This window comes from Eurypyga helias, unplaced genomic scaffold, assembly GCF_000690775.1.
Source record: "Eurypyga helias isolate BGI_N326 unplaced genomic scaffold, ASM69077v1 scaffold24379, whole genome shotgun sequence".
NCBI classification, from domain to species: Eukaryota; Metazoa; Chordata; class Aves; order Eurypygiformes; family Eurypygidae; genus Eurypyga; species Eurypyga helias.
Window position 1 is genome coordinate 8,107 of NW_010270441.1, and position 13,937 is coordinate 22,043.

The 13,937-nt window shown below is 44.4% G+C and overlaps 2 protein-coding genes across 2 annotated transcripts in view; both read left to right on the forward strand.

Annotated features, from left to right (window-relative positions):
* MYSM1 (Myb-like, SWIRM and MPN domains 1) overlaps positions 1-8,274 on the forward strand; it is a gene marked incomplete at its 5' end in the record, with an annotated part of 15,312 nt that extends 7,038 nt beyond the window's left edge. Inside the window, 11 exons of the mRNA XM_010158457.1 lie at positions 1,191-1,268; positions 2,370-2,458; positions 2,789-2,843; positions 2,928-2,978; positions 3,671-3,745; positions 4,027-4,215; positions 4,437-4,569; positions 6,533-6,638; positions 6,758-6,815; positions 7,648-7,808; positions 8,178-8,274. Coding sequence (XP_010156759.1) covers positions 1,191-1,268; positions 2,370-2,458; positions 2,789-2,843; positions 2,928-2,978; positions 3,671-3,745; positions 4,027-4,215; positions 4,437-4,569; positions 6,533-6,638; positions 6,758-6,815; positions 7,648-7,808; positions 8,178-8,274 — 1,092 coding nt within the window. The remainder of the gene's footprint in view (positions 1-1,190; positions 1,269-2,369; positions 2,459-2,788; positions 2,844-2,927; positions 2,979-3,670; positions 3,746-4,026; positions 4,216-4,436; positions 4,570-6,532; positions 6,639-6,757; positions 6,816-7,647; positions 7,809-8,177) is intronic.
* A 4,176-nt stretch (positions 8,275-12,450) lies between these two features.
* On the forward strand, positions 12,451-13,383 carry LOC104514706 (tumor-associated calcium signal transducer 2-like). Its single transcript, XM_010158458.1, has one exon. It carries the CDS (start codon positions 12,451-12,453, stop codon positions 13,381-13,383), a length of 933 nt encoding a protein of 310 aa, XP_010156760.1.
* The last annotated feature ends 554 nt before the right edge of the window (positions 13,384-13,937 follow it).

A 13,937-nucleotide genomic window follows, 5' to 3' on the forward strand; every position in this document is an offset into this window, starting at 1 on the left:
TAAGAAGAGCCGGAGCTGGAGGGCGATGGCAGCAGAGTCTGAGCAAGCCTGAGAGAGAGATCACACCAGAGTCTCAGCGACCCCCACGAGCGAGAGAGCAACTGAGAAAGCCAGCTGACCCACCGACTCACTAACGCACAACTAAACTGTGGCCTCTTGGCCTGCTTCCAGCTTGTCCGTTGAGCAAGCCGTGCGATGGCATGAAATACTCCTTCGATTGGTTCGGGTTAGCTGTCTGAGCTGTGTGTGTTTGTGTCCCCTGGCCGCCTGTAGCGAGAAAGATGGGAATGCGGACGCAGTATCAGACGCTGAAAAAGTCCTTGAATTGGTGCCAACGCTCCTTAGCACTAAATAAAAACCACCGGTGTTATCAGTACTCTGCTCGGGGCAAATCCAAAACACAGCCTCCTATACCAGCTACTCCGAAGAAAATTAACTCTGTCCCGACAAAAAGCAGCACATGCCGCGTGACTTCTGTACAGGCGCTGAACTGCAGTTGTGGTTTAGGCATTTCCCTGCAGCTCTAACCCCTGCCTCCCCACCACCCCATAATTTATTAGCCCCTGTGGGCCAGAAAGGAGCGTGTTGGTGGTGCGTGGTTGAGTTGCTTGCATTTTACCTGTTAGGTACACTAGGTGTATGATCCGACTTACTGATGCACAGTGAGTTGTAACTCATGTCTCGCTACGTGCACTACCAAGGCTTGCCGAATTCAACTTTTGTACTCGCATTTAATGAAGCTTTGTTTTTAAAGTAATTCATAGCAAAATAAATCTGTTGATGAGAGGAAAATTATATCAGTCTCACTAGGGAAAAAAGGGTGAAACACAAGGAACTGCAGCGTACACTGGGCGTAACCATACTGGCTTTACAGCTTTTGCGTTGTCTGAGCTGGATGATGATGCGCTGCTGCTGTCGGCTGTTGGTGATGCCTGGAGCATCAGCCAGGTGTTAGGCTTCCCAGCCTTAAAGAACTGACAGCTTTCCTGGTGATACTTCAGGACAGACTGTGACCCACTTGGTTCTGCAGAACGCCAGGGTGCTCTTTCATTTCTGGAAGTAGGTCGTGGCGGCAGGCACGTTCACGTGGCAGTAACCGCTTGGACGATGTTCTCGTGGCTGATTAAATGAAGTCCCTGGGGTTGTGTCAGGAGTGCGGGCCTTGACTCCTGTCGGTTTGCTTGCTGCAGCGTACGAGAAGACGGCGGGTGCGGGACCCTTGGGGAAACTGGTGCGATGCAAAGGATTTGGAAGGACAGACATTTGAGGTAACCCTTCTTTGCTTTAAACGTTCCTCACAGGATTCTTGCTAACTGTGAGCAGCTTGCGTCAGATATACAAGGGAAGTAGTTGTGTAACCGGCACGTAACCTCTCTTTGGGGAAGCAGTAGCGTAGCAGCTGTTACCTCTCTGTGCTGGTGATGAATACAGCTGTACTGTGGGGGTTCCCAGTGTGCGCTACAGCGTGGGCATCTGCCGCCCTGCGCGGGTTTATGCCTGGAAAGCTCTTTGCCTTGTCTTGTAGGAGGTTTTGTGACCCTTTCTTCTGTCAGGGAACTGCCTCATTAAAGCTGACAGTGGGGGTTGGGAGAGTGAGATTTAGATATTGCTTTTTTCAGTTCTTGATTTCTTTGTGCTTGTCCTGCGGGTGATACAAGATCCTGATACTAAAGCTGTTTATGAAGTGCTTAGAAAAAATCTCACAAGTTTACGTTTCCAAGTATTCTATAAAATATTCAACGTCCACTTGAGCATCTCCATTCCTACAATTTCAAATTACAGAAGGAGTGAGGAACTGTAAATGTCCTATTTTTCTTGGATGGAAATCACCTAAATTCATAACCTTGAGTAATAAGTATCAGTACAATTCCTTTGAGTAATAAGTATCAGTACAATTACTTCCAGAACGTTTTAGTGCCATACCTATTTTTAGGTAACTGTAGTTAAGAATTCTAACCCTTTCTGCAAAATACATATTTGGATGGAAATAAAGTTTGGAAATGCTCATCCCTAAAGAGGTGGTGTGATAAAATCTGGCTACGGATTGCAATGGCAGGTTTTTTCCTTGGTTTATCACACTTGTGTTTCTGCGTGGTGGGTGATGTGGGCTGTGTTTTTACTGAGTTTGGTTGACTCGGGGGACGTAAGAATGTCTCATCAGGCATCTCGTGGGCGGACTGTCCTGACTTTCACGCTGCTGCGGCGCTTGCCCTCCCAGTCAAGTAGGCCTGTAGCACACACAGGTTGCTCGCAAGGACACCTATGTCCAGAATTTATTCTGGGCTGGTTTGGAATCCCTACTGAAAGGGAACTTAAGACATTAAGACAGATTTTCTTTTTTTTTCTTCTTTATGTTTAAATTCTTTTAGCATCTGTCTGCTGAAGAATTAGCAAGAAGAAGAGAGGAAGAAAAACTGAAACCTGCAAAATCTTCTAAAGGTTTAAGACAAATAAAAAGGTATCAGTGGATGTACATCATGTTCCACCATAGATCTAGAAATTAAACGAACATCTTGGGTAGAGTCAGGCTGGAATGCTGCAAATCATTAATGTGTGTGCATATATGTGTTACGGTCTGAAATAACATGTGTGGGTTCCACATGTTCTGTACTGAACTCACGAGTGTGGGTGGTGACAGTTCTGTATTGGTGGAAGTTATCTGTGTGTGGGATGAGAAGATCCAGTAAGGAAAACAAGGTTGTTCCTCCTCTGCCAAGGACACAGAGGGAAACTTGGAAAGTTTCCTGACTGTCCTACATCTTTAGAGACATTTTCTCTTATTTTATAGTTCCTTTGATCCCTTTCAGCTGATTCCATGCTGTCTGTTCACTGAAGAAAAGCAGGTATGTGCCTTTGAGTGAATAATCAGGAATGTTGGGTTACTTACATTAGTTTTCTTATACTCATTGTTGCATTTATCATTTCAGGAACCTTTTCAGGTGAAAGTGTCTTCTGAAGCACTTTTAATAATGGATTTGGTGAGTATTAAGTTTTTATCTTTCAAAAAGTGATGATGTGTGTGTTGTAGTTGGTTTTTTTTTAATGGGCGACATAAGAAGATTGAGAAATACCAAACTTATGTGAACTTCTTTCCATTCAGACCTAGGAGTGAGTATTACATAAAGCCCTTAAATATGAATGGTTTCTTTATATTGTGCTTAGTTTTTCTGGAAGGTAAATGGTTGCACACTAATAAGAGCGTTCCTACTTGCTGCTCTCTGTCATACCTTAAATATAATTTGCTTAAAGCTACTTTCTAAAACAGACTGTTGTTTGGAAATCTTCTGGGTTCACTTTCTACTGGTCTGGGAACCGATTTTGTGTTTACAGAGCAAGGTAGGGTTTTTTAATAACAACAGCTTCTACCAAAGTTGGTGCAGTTGTTCAGGCTTCAGCTCTTGAGGCTCGCCTTGCTTGCTGTTTGAAGTGTTACACAGTGCTCTACATACGGGCCTGTATGTATAAAGTGAGCAAACTGACTCTTTTCTCTTTGCCTGAAATTGAAACCCTGGGTGCTTGAGAATCTTTAGCTGTCCCAAGTTTTCCTTCTAAACATCATGGAGAGGTTACTGACTTGTAGCTGTGAAGCCAGTGTTTTCTGCCCAGTGCAGATCAAAACCAGGAGAGATGTTACAACTGGAACTTCAATAGTTATTTAATATCGTTCCAGCACTCTCACGTGTCCATGGCAGAAGTCATAGGGCTGCTGGGTGGAAGATACTCTGAAGCTGATAAAGTTGTAGAAGTAAGTGTTTGTCTCTTCACATTTTCTCTAAAGTATTGAAACTTATGATAATGCATAATCTGAATAGAAGTGTTATTTCTGAAGGGCAGCTACTTAATATATTAAAAGTTGAAGTTATTTACTGTAGTCTTGAAACATGAGTTACGCTTTATGTTCAGGTGTTGGCCTGTCAGCTCTATCATGAGGAAGATCTGGTATATGACTCTTAAAATTCTTCAGACTTTACTTAACTGATGGCAGTTTCTTGCATTTATCCATCTGGAGACTTGTGTTTTTCACAGGTTTGTGCCGCAGAGCCGTGCAATAGCCTCAGTACAGGGCTGCAGTGCGAGATGGATCCAGTATCTCAGACACAGGCCTCGGAAGCACTGGCTGCCAGAGGGTACAGGGTGATTGGATGGTACCATTCCCACCCAGCCTTTGACCCCAACCCCTCAATCCGGGATATCGACACTCAGGCTAAATACCAGGTACTTGCTGGCCTGTACATCAGAATCAGACAGCAGGAAACCCCGACAACCCTAAAGCCTCCCCAGTATTTGTGATGTTCATACAGCCTGTCGCTGCGATGCATCTCAGAAGTTAATTTGGAAATTGTTGTGAATTCTGTGTTTTTAATTTCAGAATGCTGTTGGGGAAAAAGGTTGTATTTCTTGATGTGGGATTTCTTGTGTGCTTTTGTTTTTTTTAGAGTTACTTCTCCAGGGGCGGCGCCATGTTCATTGGAATGATTATCAGTCCTTACAACCGAAATAATCCTCTTCCCTATTCTGAGATCACTTGCCTAGTAATTAGCGATGAGATCAGTTCTGATGGTTCCTACCGTAAGTACCGATATTTTATCCCTTGTCTTGGTTCTTTCTTTTCCTTTTGGATACTAATGGGGGAAAATATTGTCTGTTCTTGAACATGAGAAGCCGGTAGTTGTGTGTTGGTAAGTTGCGCTGTTCTGAACCAGGAATTTGGCTTAGAGTAACCCTGCAAGCAGTCCGTGCTGCCGTGACAAGAATGTCCAGGTATAAACAGAAGATTGTGTTTTTGTATTAGTATTTTCCACAATCTGTGCAAGAAACCAAAGGGTTAGGAGGAGGGTCACTCTTACTTACGTGCAGTATCCATATGAATAGCTGAGAACTGCAGAATTCGTTACAGAATTCTGAACAGATCCTCTGATCGTGGGGACAGAGTATAATAGCAAAGAACGGGCTGCTTTAGCGGCCAAAAGTCCGTATTGGAGTAACGTAGCATTCAGAAGGATCAAACTTGCCAGCTCTCCAGGAAGACACAAGATAGGAAAGATGAAACGCTGTGCTGGCATGAATCCCAGCCTACGAGAACAAATTCTTAATTAAAATGCCATTGGCATTTCATGAAAAGGAGGTGTTTTCCTTTCTGGAATAATTAAGAATGTGTCATACAAAACTTGGGGTGTTTCAAGTGACAGGCGGATCTTCTGCCTGTGCCCTGACACTAATGTGAGGGAAATGCCCTGCTAACAGCCTGCGGTGTGATAGCTGCTCTCGCCTCCTGATATTTTCATCCAAGCTCCAGAGTTTCCGGTTTCCTTGGCAAGGCGGTAGCAGAGGCCCTGTGAGCCGACAGTCCCCCTGTTTTTTCCTGGGGAAGTAAGCAAGGGAGACCATCTGCCTGGGGACCTGCTTCCTAGCCCTGGCGGAAGTGGAGCGGTGGCCACAGCTGTGCGACGGTTCCTGTTTACCGTCCTGATAGTACCATAGCTCCGTCCTCGTTTCCCACGCGTCCCACCCTTGCGGTGTGGAGTGACAACAGTTAGAAACTTTGTCTGCCCTTAGAAGCAGGCGTGTTTTTGGTCACATCTGTGTTCTTGCTGAGAGGGATTCATGTTCGTGTTCATCTGCTGAAATCAATGTTTCACACAATGGGATCTCCTCCCACCCTCTGGAGAAGTTCCACCCTGGCAGTAGTGCCGTAGGACTGTGCAAATGAGCAAAACGCAGTGTTTCATATGGGCCACAGATATTCCTGTAGGTTAATTCTTCTCCGAGAAATGCCTGCGGCACTGAACGCTCTTCACGCCCGAGATGTGTTCCCAGAGCAAGCTGTATTTATTGCTTTCTCTTCGCTTGCTCTGGGGTCTGCTTGGAAAGTTTGTGTTTCATCTCCTTAAATTCTTACCATCTTGGAAAGGCTTTTTTTTGCTTTTAAGTGACTTACTGAAATTTACAGTCTCTTTCCTTCTCCCTGAGTTTTGGTAACTGCATCATGTTCCACAAGTAACTTTTGCTGTTCCTTTTAGAATACTTTTTGAAATTCCTGTTTCCCCACCTGCGATAAACTAGAAGAATTTCTTCCTTTTGGAGCAACACTCCTCTAAAATCTAGAACAATAGCCACTTCACCAGCCAGTCATATGCGAAAACAAAAAAAACCAAAACCTTTCTTACTCACTTAACTACGTAGATCTTAGAGAGCCTACAAAAGTGGAACCAAGTTATAAAAACTCCATGCATTTTGCCATTTTTCTGACTCTGTAGATTTCCCTGTGTTTCCTTATGGCTTGGGCAATCAGTGATCCGGGAGAGCAGGTTTGTTCCCTACTGACACCCAAATTAAACTTGAAATCCCAAATCTGTCATGCTTTTACTGTAACCTCCTTAATGTTGGCCAGTAAGAGGACTGCCAGCTTCTGCAGTCAGGAATAAATGATGAACAGTTATGGGGAACGTGGGGATTGCACCTAAAATCGAAAAGGAAAACCACAAGTTGAGTGTCTGAGACAGGCTGAATAACCCTGTTCAATTGATTGCAGGCCTGCCCTACAAATTTGAAGTGCAGCAGATGTTGGAGGAACCTCAGTGGGAATTAATTTTTGAAAAAACGCGATGGATAATTGAAAAATACAGACTCTGCCATAGGTATAAGTCTAATTCTGTTACAGACTGGCCAGTTCAGCATTTTTGCATGTTCACTGTGGGTTTCAGTGAAGACCTGAGTCCGCTTTCTTCAGCACTACTATTTGCTTTTCTTTCTACAGCCGTGTCCCCATGGATAAAATTTTTCATAGAGATTCTGACCTGACTTGTTTGCAGAAAGTAAGTATTCTTCTCTAAGCTTTTTTACTTTAAAATGTTTTTCTAAATACAGATCAGTCTCATACCATCAGAAGTCACCTGAAATTACATTTTTGCAGATAAGAGATGTAAACTAATCCAATTAACTGAGTTCTGTGGTGCCGCTTATTTACTTACAGCAAAAGTGGGGATGCTCATTTGAGAGAGTTGGGGACTACAGTTACGTGCGGTTACCAAGTTTTGACCTCAGTTTGGAGAAGAATGAATGGTAGATTAATGCTGTCTCTTCTCAGCACGTTGTATGCTTTCCGTGTCCAGAACTGCACGTGTTTCAAAAGGAGTTTGGACTCCCTAGTCCTTGGTTCAATCAGTAAAGTGGTGATGTGCCACGTGTGTCCTCCAGAAATGAGAACTCCAGTTTCCCGGTCAGCGTAGCCATTGCTGCGAGGTTCTATGGAACTACAGCTCTACCAGTAATTGCACAAACAAGGCAGACAATCTGCCCAAAGCAAAAGACAGGAAGAGAAAACCCTTACACCATGATTACGCACATCTAATTCTGGTTGTCCTCTCAACGTGGCTTTGCTTATAACCAGCTTAGATCTGACAGTGAGTTGGTAGAATACTCTTGGATGTAGCTGCTCTGTAATTGGTTTTAAAGAATTGGCTTTAAATTGCCCATGTGTTCCTGTGTGCCTCTCCCTTCTAAAACATACTGTACAGTTAAACACTTCCTGTAGTGTTAATCCTAAATAATAAATAAAAATTCCCGGAATACTTATCAGCTAGAAGGGGGAAAAAATAAACTTGGGGAAAATAACAACTTTAAAAAATCTCCTTTTCTTTTGCCTAGCTTTTGGAGTGCATGAGGAAGACTTTGGGCAAGGTAACAAACTGCTTCATTGCTGAGGAGTTCTTGACTCAGATAGAAAACTTATTCCTTTCCACATATAAGCATGACAAGACGAGTAAGGCTGAAGGAGATGAGAACGGATGTTCAAGTGACTTGCCAATGTGATGGCTTTAACAACACAAAGTGGTGAATTTTGGGGGTTTTTTTCATTTTCTTCCCCTTCTCTCCATTATGTCAACTCCTTCAGAACTGTTACCCGTTTTAACAGTAATTGTTACAGAATCCAGGGTCATCGTTACGGGCTAAAAATACTTTGAAAAACTCCCTGGGGCGTGTGAGCTGAGCGCACGAGGAACATGCAGTACTAACGTCTTGTAAAAAACGAGCGCCACAGAAGTAGTGGGTTGAACAACAGGCTGCCATCTGGGAAGAAGGACGGGCCGGCAGGAGTTCTGCACTTCAGTCTGCGAGGGGAGTTTGTCCTCTCAAGTCTTTCAGTTTGGGAACTTTCTCTTGCCCTTCACCTGCAGGTACACATCTGACGGAGTGGATTGGTTCCTTCAGGCGTTACAGACTGTAAGCTTGAATGAATTCACAGAAGAGAAACTTGCAACTGAACTGAACTGAAAGCTTTGTAGCTGACTGATTTCAAACTGTCCTGGTATCCAGTCTGAGGTTTTATTCAGTTATGATTTAATAAATCATCTGAGTTTTTCTTTCCCCCATTGATCCCTATGGTCAAGCAGCTGTTTGGCGTGTTCTTTGCCATCTTGCTTCTGTATTTGGAGAGGAAGGTTTCATGACTTCTCAGTAGTAGTTGTGCTTGTTTCCAATGGAAATGGGAACTCCTGTCTTACTACAGGTTGCAATCTTTCTGGTCTTCCATTCTATGGGGAGATACTATGTTGTTGTGCTGGGTCGTGATTTGTCCGCGTCCAATTGCCACTGTTTCCTGTGGAAACAAGCTCTTGAGTGACGGCAAACTGGGTGCAGCAAGCAGAAGATTATTTGTCTTCTTAAGGAAAAACCAACCAAGTTTTATATTCTGACTTTTCTCTACAGTGTGCAGTTCAGTAAGAAAACATACTGGTTTGTACCAGTTCAGTTACAATTTCGTACCAATATATATTCAGATAAATTAGTCATGAACTGATTGATCTTGATTGAGAAGTTTCTTGAGTGCAACTCAGAAATGTTTCATGAGCTGTATCACTGTGAATCTTTATAGAAATATGTGCTTTAAATTCTGCTTTCTGAGTCATGAGGAAACTTGACTCATGTCGAGTCACTAGCACACAAATCTGTGCTGGGCAGTTTCTCCGATGTCTAAACTATATTTGAAACCATGAAGACAAGCAAGACCTTGAGTTTATATCCAGAGAGGTGACGATGGACTCGATTCTTCCTTAAAAACCAACCAACCAAATGTGTATGTATCTAGTTATACATAACATAAATGGAATTTTAAGATTTTATATGTTTACATTTTTAACTTCAGCTTTTCATTAGTATAAGGAGTTTGAAAAGCTTTAAAATTGTAGAGTTGCATCACAGGTAGGGAACTCCGGAGGAGGAGGAGGAGGTGTTTTATCAATTCTCACAAAACGTCAGTCTACTGCGTGGTGGTACCCTGGTAGGTGTGTTGCCTATTTACGATGCCACCTTGTCTTTCGAGTGTAAGATCTGGTGTTTCCTCCAAGTCAGAACCAGAAACAACGTGATTCAACCGAGTCTGATACCACTAGAGGGAGCTTTGTCACAGCTGATCGACGGCGGGTTTGAACCAAAACTGCTCTCACCGGTGCGTGTACACTCTGCTTAGTGATTGCAACTGATGGGCAGTGGCTGTGTCCCCTCGTATAGATCTCTTTCATTCCTTTGTTGTGACAAACCCTCTGCTTCAGTCTCCCTCAGGAAATTATCCGATGGTACTTTGTGGTGGGATGCCAGGACGGTAGGTGGGTATTTTCCAGGCTGTTTTCACATACTCGCGGCCGTAGGATCACTGAAGTAATAAAATGGGTTTGTTCTCGGTGAAACCTGAAGGTGATCATCCAGAGACATTCCAAACAGCTATGTTTCTTACCCAAATGCGGCTCAAGTGTGGTGGTTCTAGTTGTTTCTGCCAGCAGCAGGAGCCAGATGAACTCTTTCCGGCTGTGCTAGCAGAGCATTCGGTCTGCTGGGCATTACTGAGCCGTGAGGACGCGGTGTGTTGAGGTGAAGAGCAAGCAGCATGGCGCTGTACAGTGCGCCCTGGCCTCGGACGGGGACCTGCTGTGCTGCTGCTGGGGTGCGAGGGGCCTCAGGCTGCGTGCGGGTTGGCCGCGTCGGGCCCGCGGAGCTGGCGCTGGGCAACTCGCTGGTTGGTAACACCCCGGCGAACGCTGTAATCGTGTTTGAATCTGAACAAAGTATTTAATGGCCTGGATAAAAGCATTCGGGGTTGTTTAATTGGAAACGTCTTGCTGCTTTACATAGACCTAGTGCCCTATTTTTATGAGATTTAGAATTGTGCCGAGAAATTGTTTCCATGGAAGCAGAGATCACTAAAGAAATAACACAGTCCACATTTCCTGCAGGATTATTCCTTTCATAGCCTGCTGTTCTAAATAATTAACTCTTGTAGTGCCATTACAGCTTACTGTGGATGAAAGGAAACAATACCTTTTTCTTTTTGGCCATTTCTGCAGCTCTGTTAGGGAAACTTTAAAATTACTCCTACTCTGCCCTTCTCTTGCTGCACGTTTTGCTTGGTGATGGGTATATTCTAAAACTGTCCTCATGCTTCTGGCCACCTTTGAGGGAAGAGGCAATGAATGCAGGTTTTCAATTAAGGTAACAGCAATTAGAATCCTCTACCGGTAGGCAAAACAGGCCATCTGTGGCTTTGCTTCCATAACATTGCTTCTGACAAACCCCTTTTTCTCCACTCTAAGTGTCTGAAAGAAGGGGAAAGTGTCACATGATAAGGCTGAGATCATTCATGAACATCTGTGAACGTCAGTAAACCAGCAAAGCACTGTTTACGCCAAGGTCCCGTTATTGCCCGTGTTTCTCAGCACAAGGGTAGCGCAGCTCCTGGCCATATAGAAATTGCCATCACTTCACTGAGGCCGGGCGTGAGCTGGAAGTTGGCAGCAGCCGAGGCTCTGTCCTCTAGAGAGAAGAAAACCAAAACCTACTCTATCTAAAGTTCATAATGTGAAATAAAATCAAGACCAGATATGAGTATGTAGGTGACAGTTAAATGGATTTTGACTTCAAAGGAGGGATGAGAAATTTTTTAAAAAGCAAGGTTATTACAGGTAAATGAATGACTCTAAAATAACACAGATCTACAGCTGGAATTACTACTGAAATTTCCAGGGATTTCAAGTTGCCATATTGATGATTCTTTGCTAATAGTTTAGTAACTCTTCTCGTTTTTAATTTCTGAGAAAGGTAGCTGCTGTTGTTTTTAGCTGAAGGAAGGGGAAATGGAGAGGTGTGCTGTAGAGGAGCCAGGAATCATTTGCTGAACTTCTCATTTTTACTCCCTCAAGTGGCGTGGGTTTCTGCAGCTTAGCTCGACATGGCTCTAGCTGCAGCGTAACTCCAGATGGTGCCTTTCTGGAGCGGTAGGCGGTATTTACACCTGGAGCTCCAACTGTAAACCTGTCCTGTCTTCAAAATACTCACTGGCAGCCCAGGTAGCTTCCCGCTGTTCATGGAGATGCAGGCCATGGCTACAAGCAGCCCAGCTTGCACTGATTCGAAGCAGGGCAGGTCCTTGGGAAACAGCAGCCCAGGTGAAAGGAGCCAATTGCAAGGTGGTGTGTGAGTTGTGTGGATGGGAGAATGGCGTACATGCCGTTCTGTGTCCCAGAATAATGATTTATGAAGTGTCTGACAGTGTCTGACAAATCAGTGATAGAAGACTTGCTCAATGCAAACTGGCAAATATCTTTCAGCTGCTGCCAAAACATGGAAATGGTAACTCCTGCTTTGTGCATCACTGGGACACTTGGGAGATGCTGTGAAAGGCATTACTCCAAGTTCAGATTGAAAACTTCATCAGAAGCCGCTAACAACGTTGTAATGGCAGTGCGAGCACGAACATCGTCATTCCTGGTACTGCCTGGGTGCCACAGGAACGTGGGGAGAGCAGCTTTCCGTGCTGGGAGATGAGACTGCTCCTGCACTCTGTAAGTACGAGAGCAGTGATCAAACAGAGGAACTGAATTGGCAGCTGCTCCACACATAAAACTCCAAAAGGCTTTATTTTATAAACATATGAAAGTAGAAAGGAGGAAGTCCATAACTAGTAAGAATCTAGATAGTGGAATGATACAGAAGCTGTGTGATAGAAGAGACAGGAGAAACCGCGGTGGAAGCGGAGAAGTAGGATTTCTTCCAACAGAAATGGGAGAAATTCCTTAGACATACATTTACATAGTCCATTAAAAGTCTAAAGAAGGAAAAGGAGCAAGCTGCTTGTGCTTAATCCATACGGGAAGCTTCAGGTTGGTTTTTGTGTCTTCCTGGCTGTTTCCTCAATCAAGTAGGAGGGATGGCAGGCAGCTGGAGGCAGGCAGTGCTGCCACTCCCGGCAAACTCATCAATGGAAGTGCAGCTTGTTGGCTAGGATTTGGGGACAAGATGCCAGTTGTTTTGGAAGGAGAACCTGTTGGGTGGGTGTGACTTGAATCTTGTTAAGGGGAGCAGCACACCAGCATGTAGAAACCGGTGGACTCTGTGGATTAAAGCTTCAGCTATCACCTGCTATCAGCTGGGACTTGATCCACACTTTCCACCTGCACTATGGAGCCTCTGCTGGGGGTTTTGCTGGGTTGGATTCTAGTGGTAGCATCATCAGCGCAGAACAACTGTACCTGTGAGACCAACAAGTGGGCGGCGTGTGCCAAGGATGTGTCCGGGAACTGCACCTGCACGCTGGTAGGTTCGGATCACAAGGTGGACTGTTCAACGCTGACTTCAAAATGCTGGCTGATGAGGGCAGAAATGATCATCCGGAAGGGGAAGCGCTTCAGGGGCCATTTCCGTGGGCTGTTGGATGATGACGGCATTTACAATCCAGACTGCGAGCACAGCGGCATCTTCAAAGCCAGGCAGTGCAACAAAGCCGATACTTGCTGGTGTGTGAACACTGCTGGAGTGAGAAGATCCATAAAGGGTGACAAAAGCCTGAATTGCCTCAAACTGGTTAAAACGAGCTGGATCTACATTGAACTGAAGCACCAAAAAAGGTCCAGTGCCTTCGATGTTGCTGACCTGACAGACGCCCTGAAACAGCTGTTTCAGACCCGGTACAAACTACACCCTAAGTATATCGCATCCATTAGGTATGCTTCCCCGCTCATCCAAATCCGTCTGAACCAGAATGACTCGGTGGAATCTAGGTGTGATGTAGATATAGCTGATGTCGCTTATTACTTTGAAAAAGATATAAATGATGACTCCCTTTTCCCTTCTAACAGTTCCTTAACTGTCTCTGTCAGGGGAGATACCCTGGATATTGACCAACTATGGATTTACTACACTGACGAAAAGCCACCAGAGTTTTCCACGAGACAAGTGGTTGGTGGCATCAACACCGTGGTGACAGTGGTGCTGAGTGCTGGCTTTGGCATCGCTGTGCTGGTTATTGTGACGTGGCTGTGCAGAAGAAAATACGAGAAAGTTGAGACTGAAGAAACAGATGCAGTAAGAGCACCCAGCTTACAGCTGCTCTGATCTGAAGAGAGAAGGGCAGCAAGAGGAAGAAAGGAAAAGAAAAAAAGCACAGAGTACAAATAGCCAACAGGCTCGGCGTACGCGGATGGATTTGGAGAGGTGTTTTTCTTCCTACAGGAATTTATACAGCGACGGCTCTAAATTATTCTAGTTTAGTAAGAATGACTTTTTTTTGGTTTTGGGTATGAACTAATCTGGATGAGTTGCCTAAATATTTTAAATGAGCCGTAATTTCGAAGCTAAAGAAAACCGTTGCAGCTGTCTACTTAGCATGAAGAGGAGCGCTTTCACTGGTACGGCAGGCCTGCTTCCGCTTGCGTAAATGCTACTGGAGTGCTTCTCAGTAGCACTTGGTACTTACTGAAATTGAAATACTTGCCTTGGCATAACTGGGTTCTAGAGCTGCTTTTCTATGGCAAAGCCATTTTTTAATGGTGTGGGAGTTTGGGGTTTTTTAGGTTGCTGGAAATTTTTTATGGACAAATAATGTCAGAAATATTGCTAAATAACCAAATAAGGTTGGGGTAAGATACTCTACAGCACCAGAGGCTTCT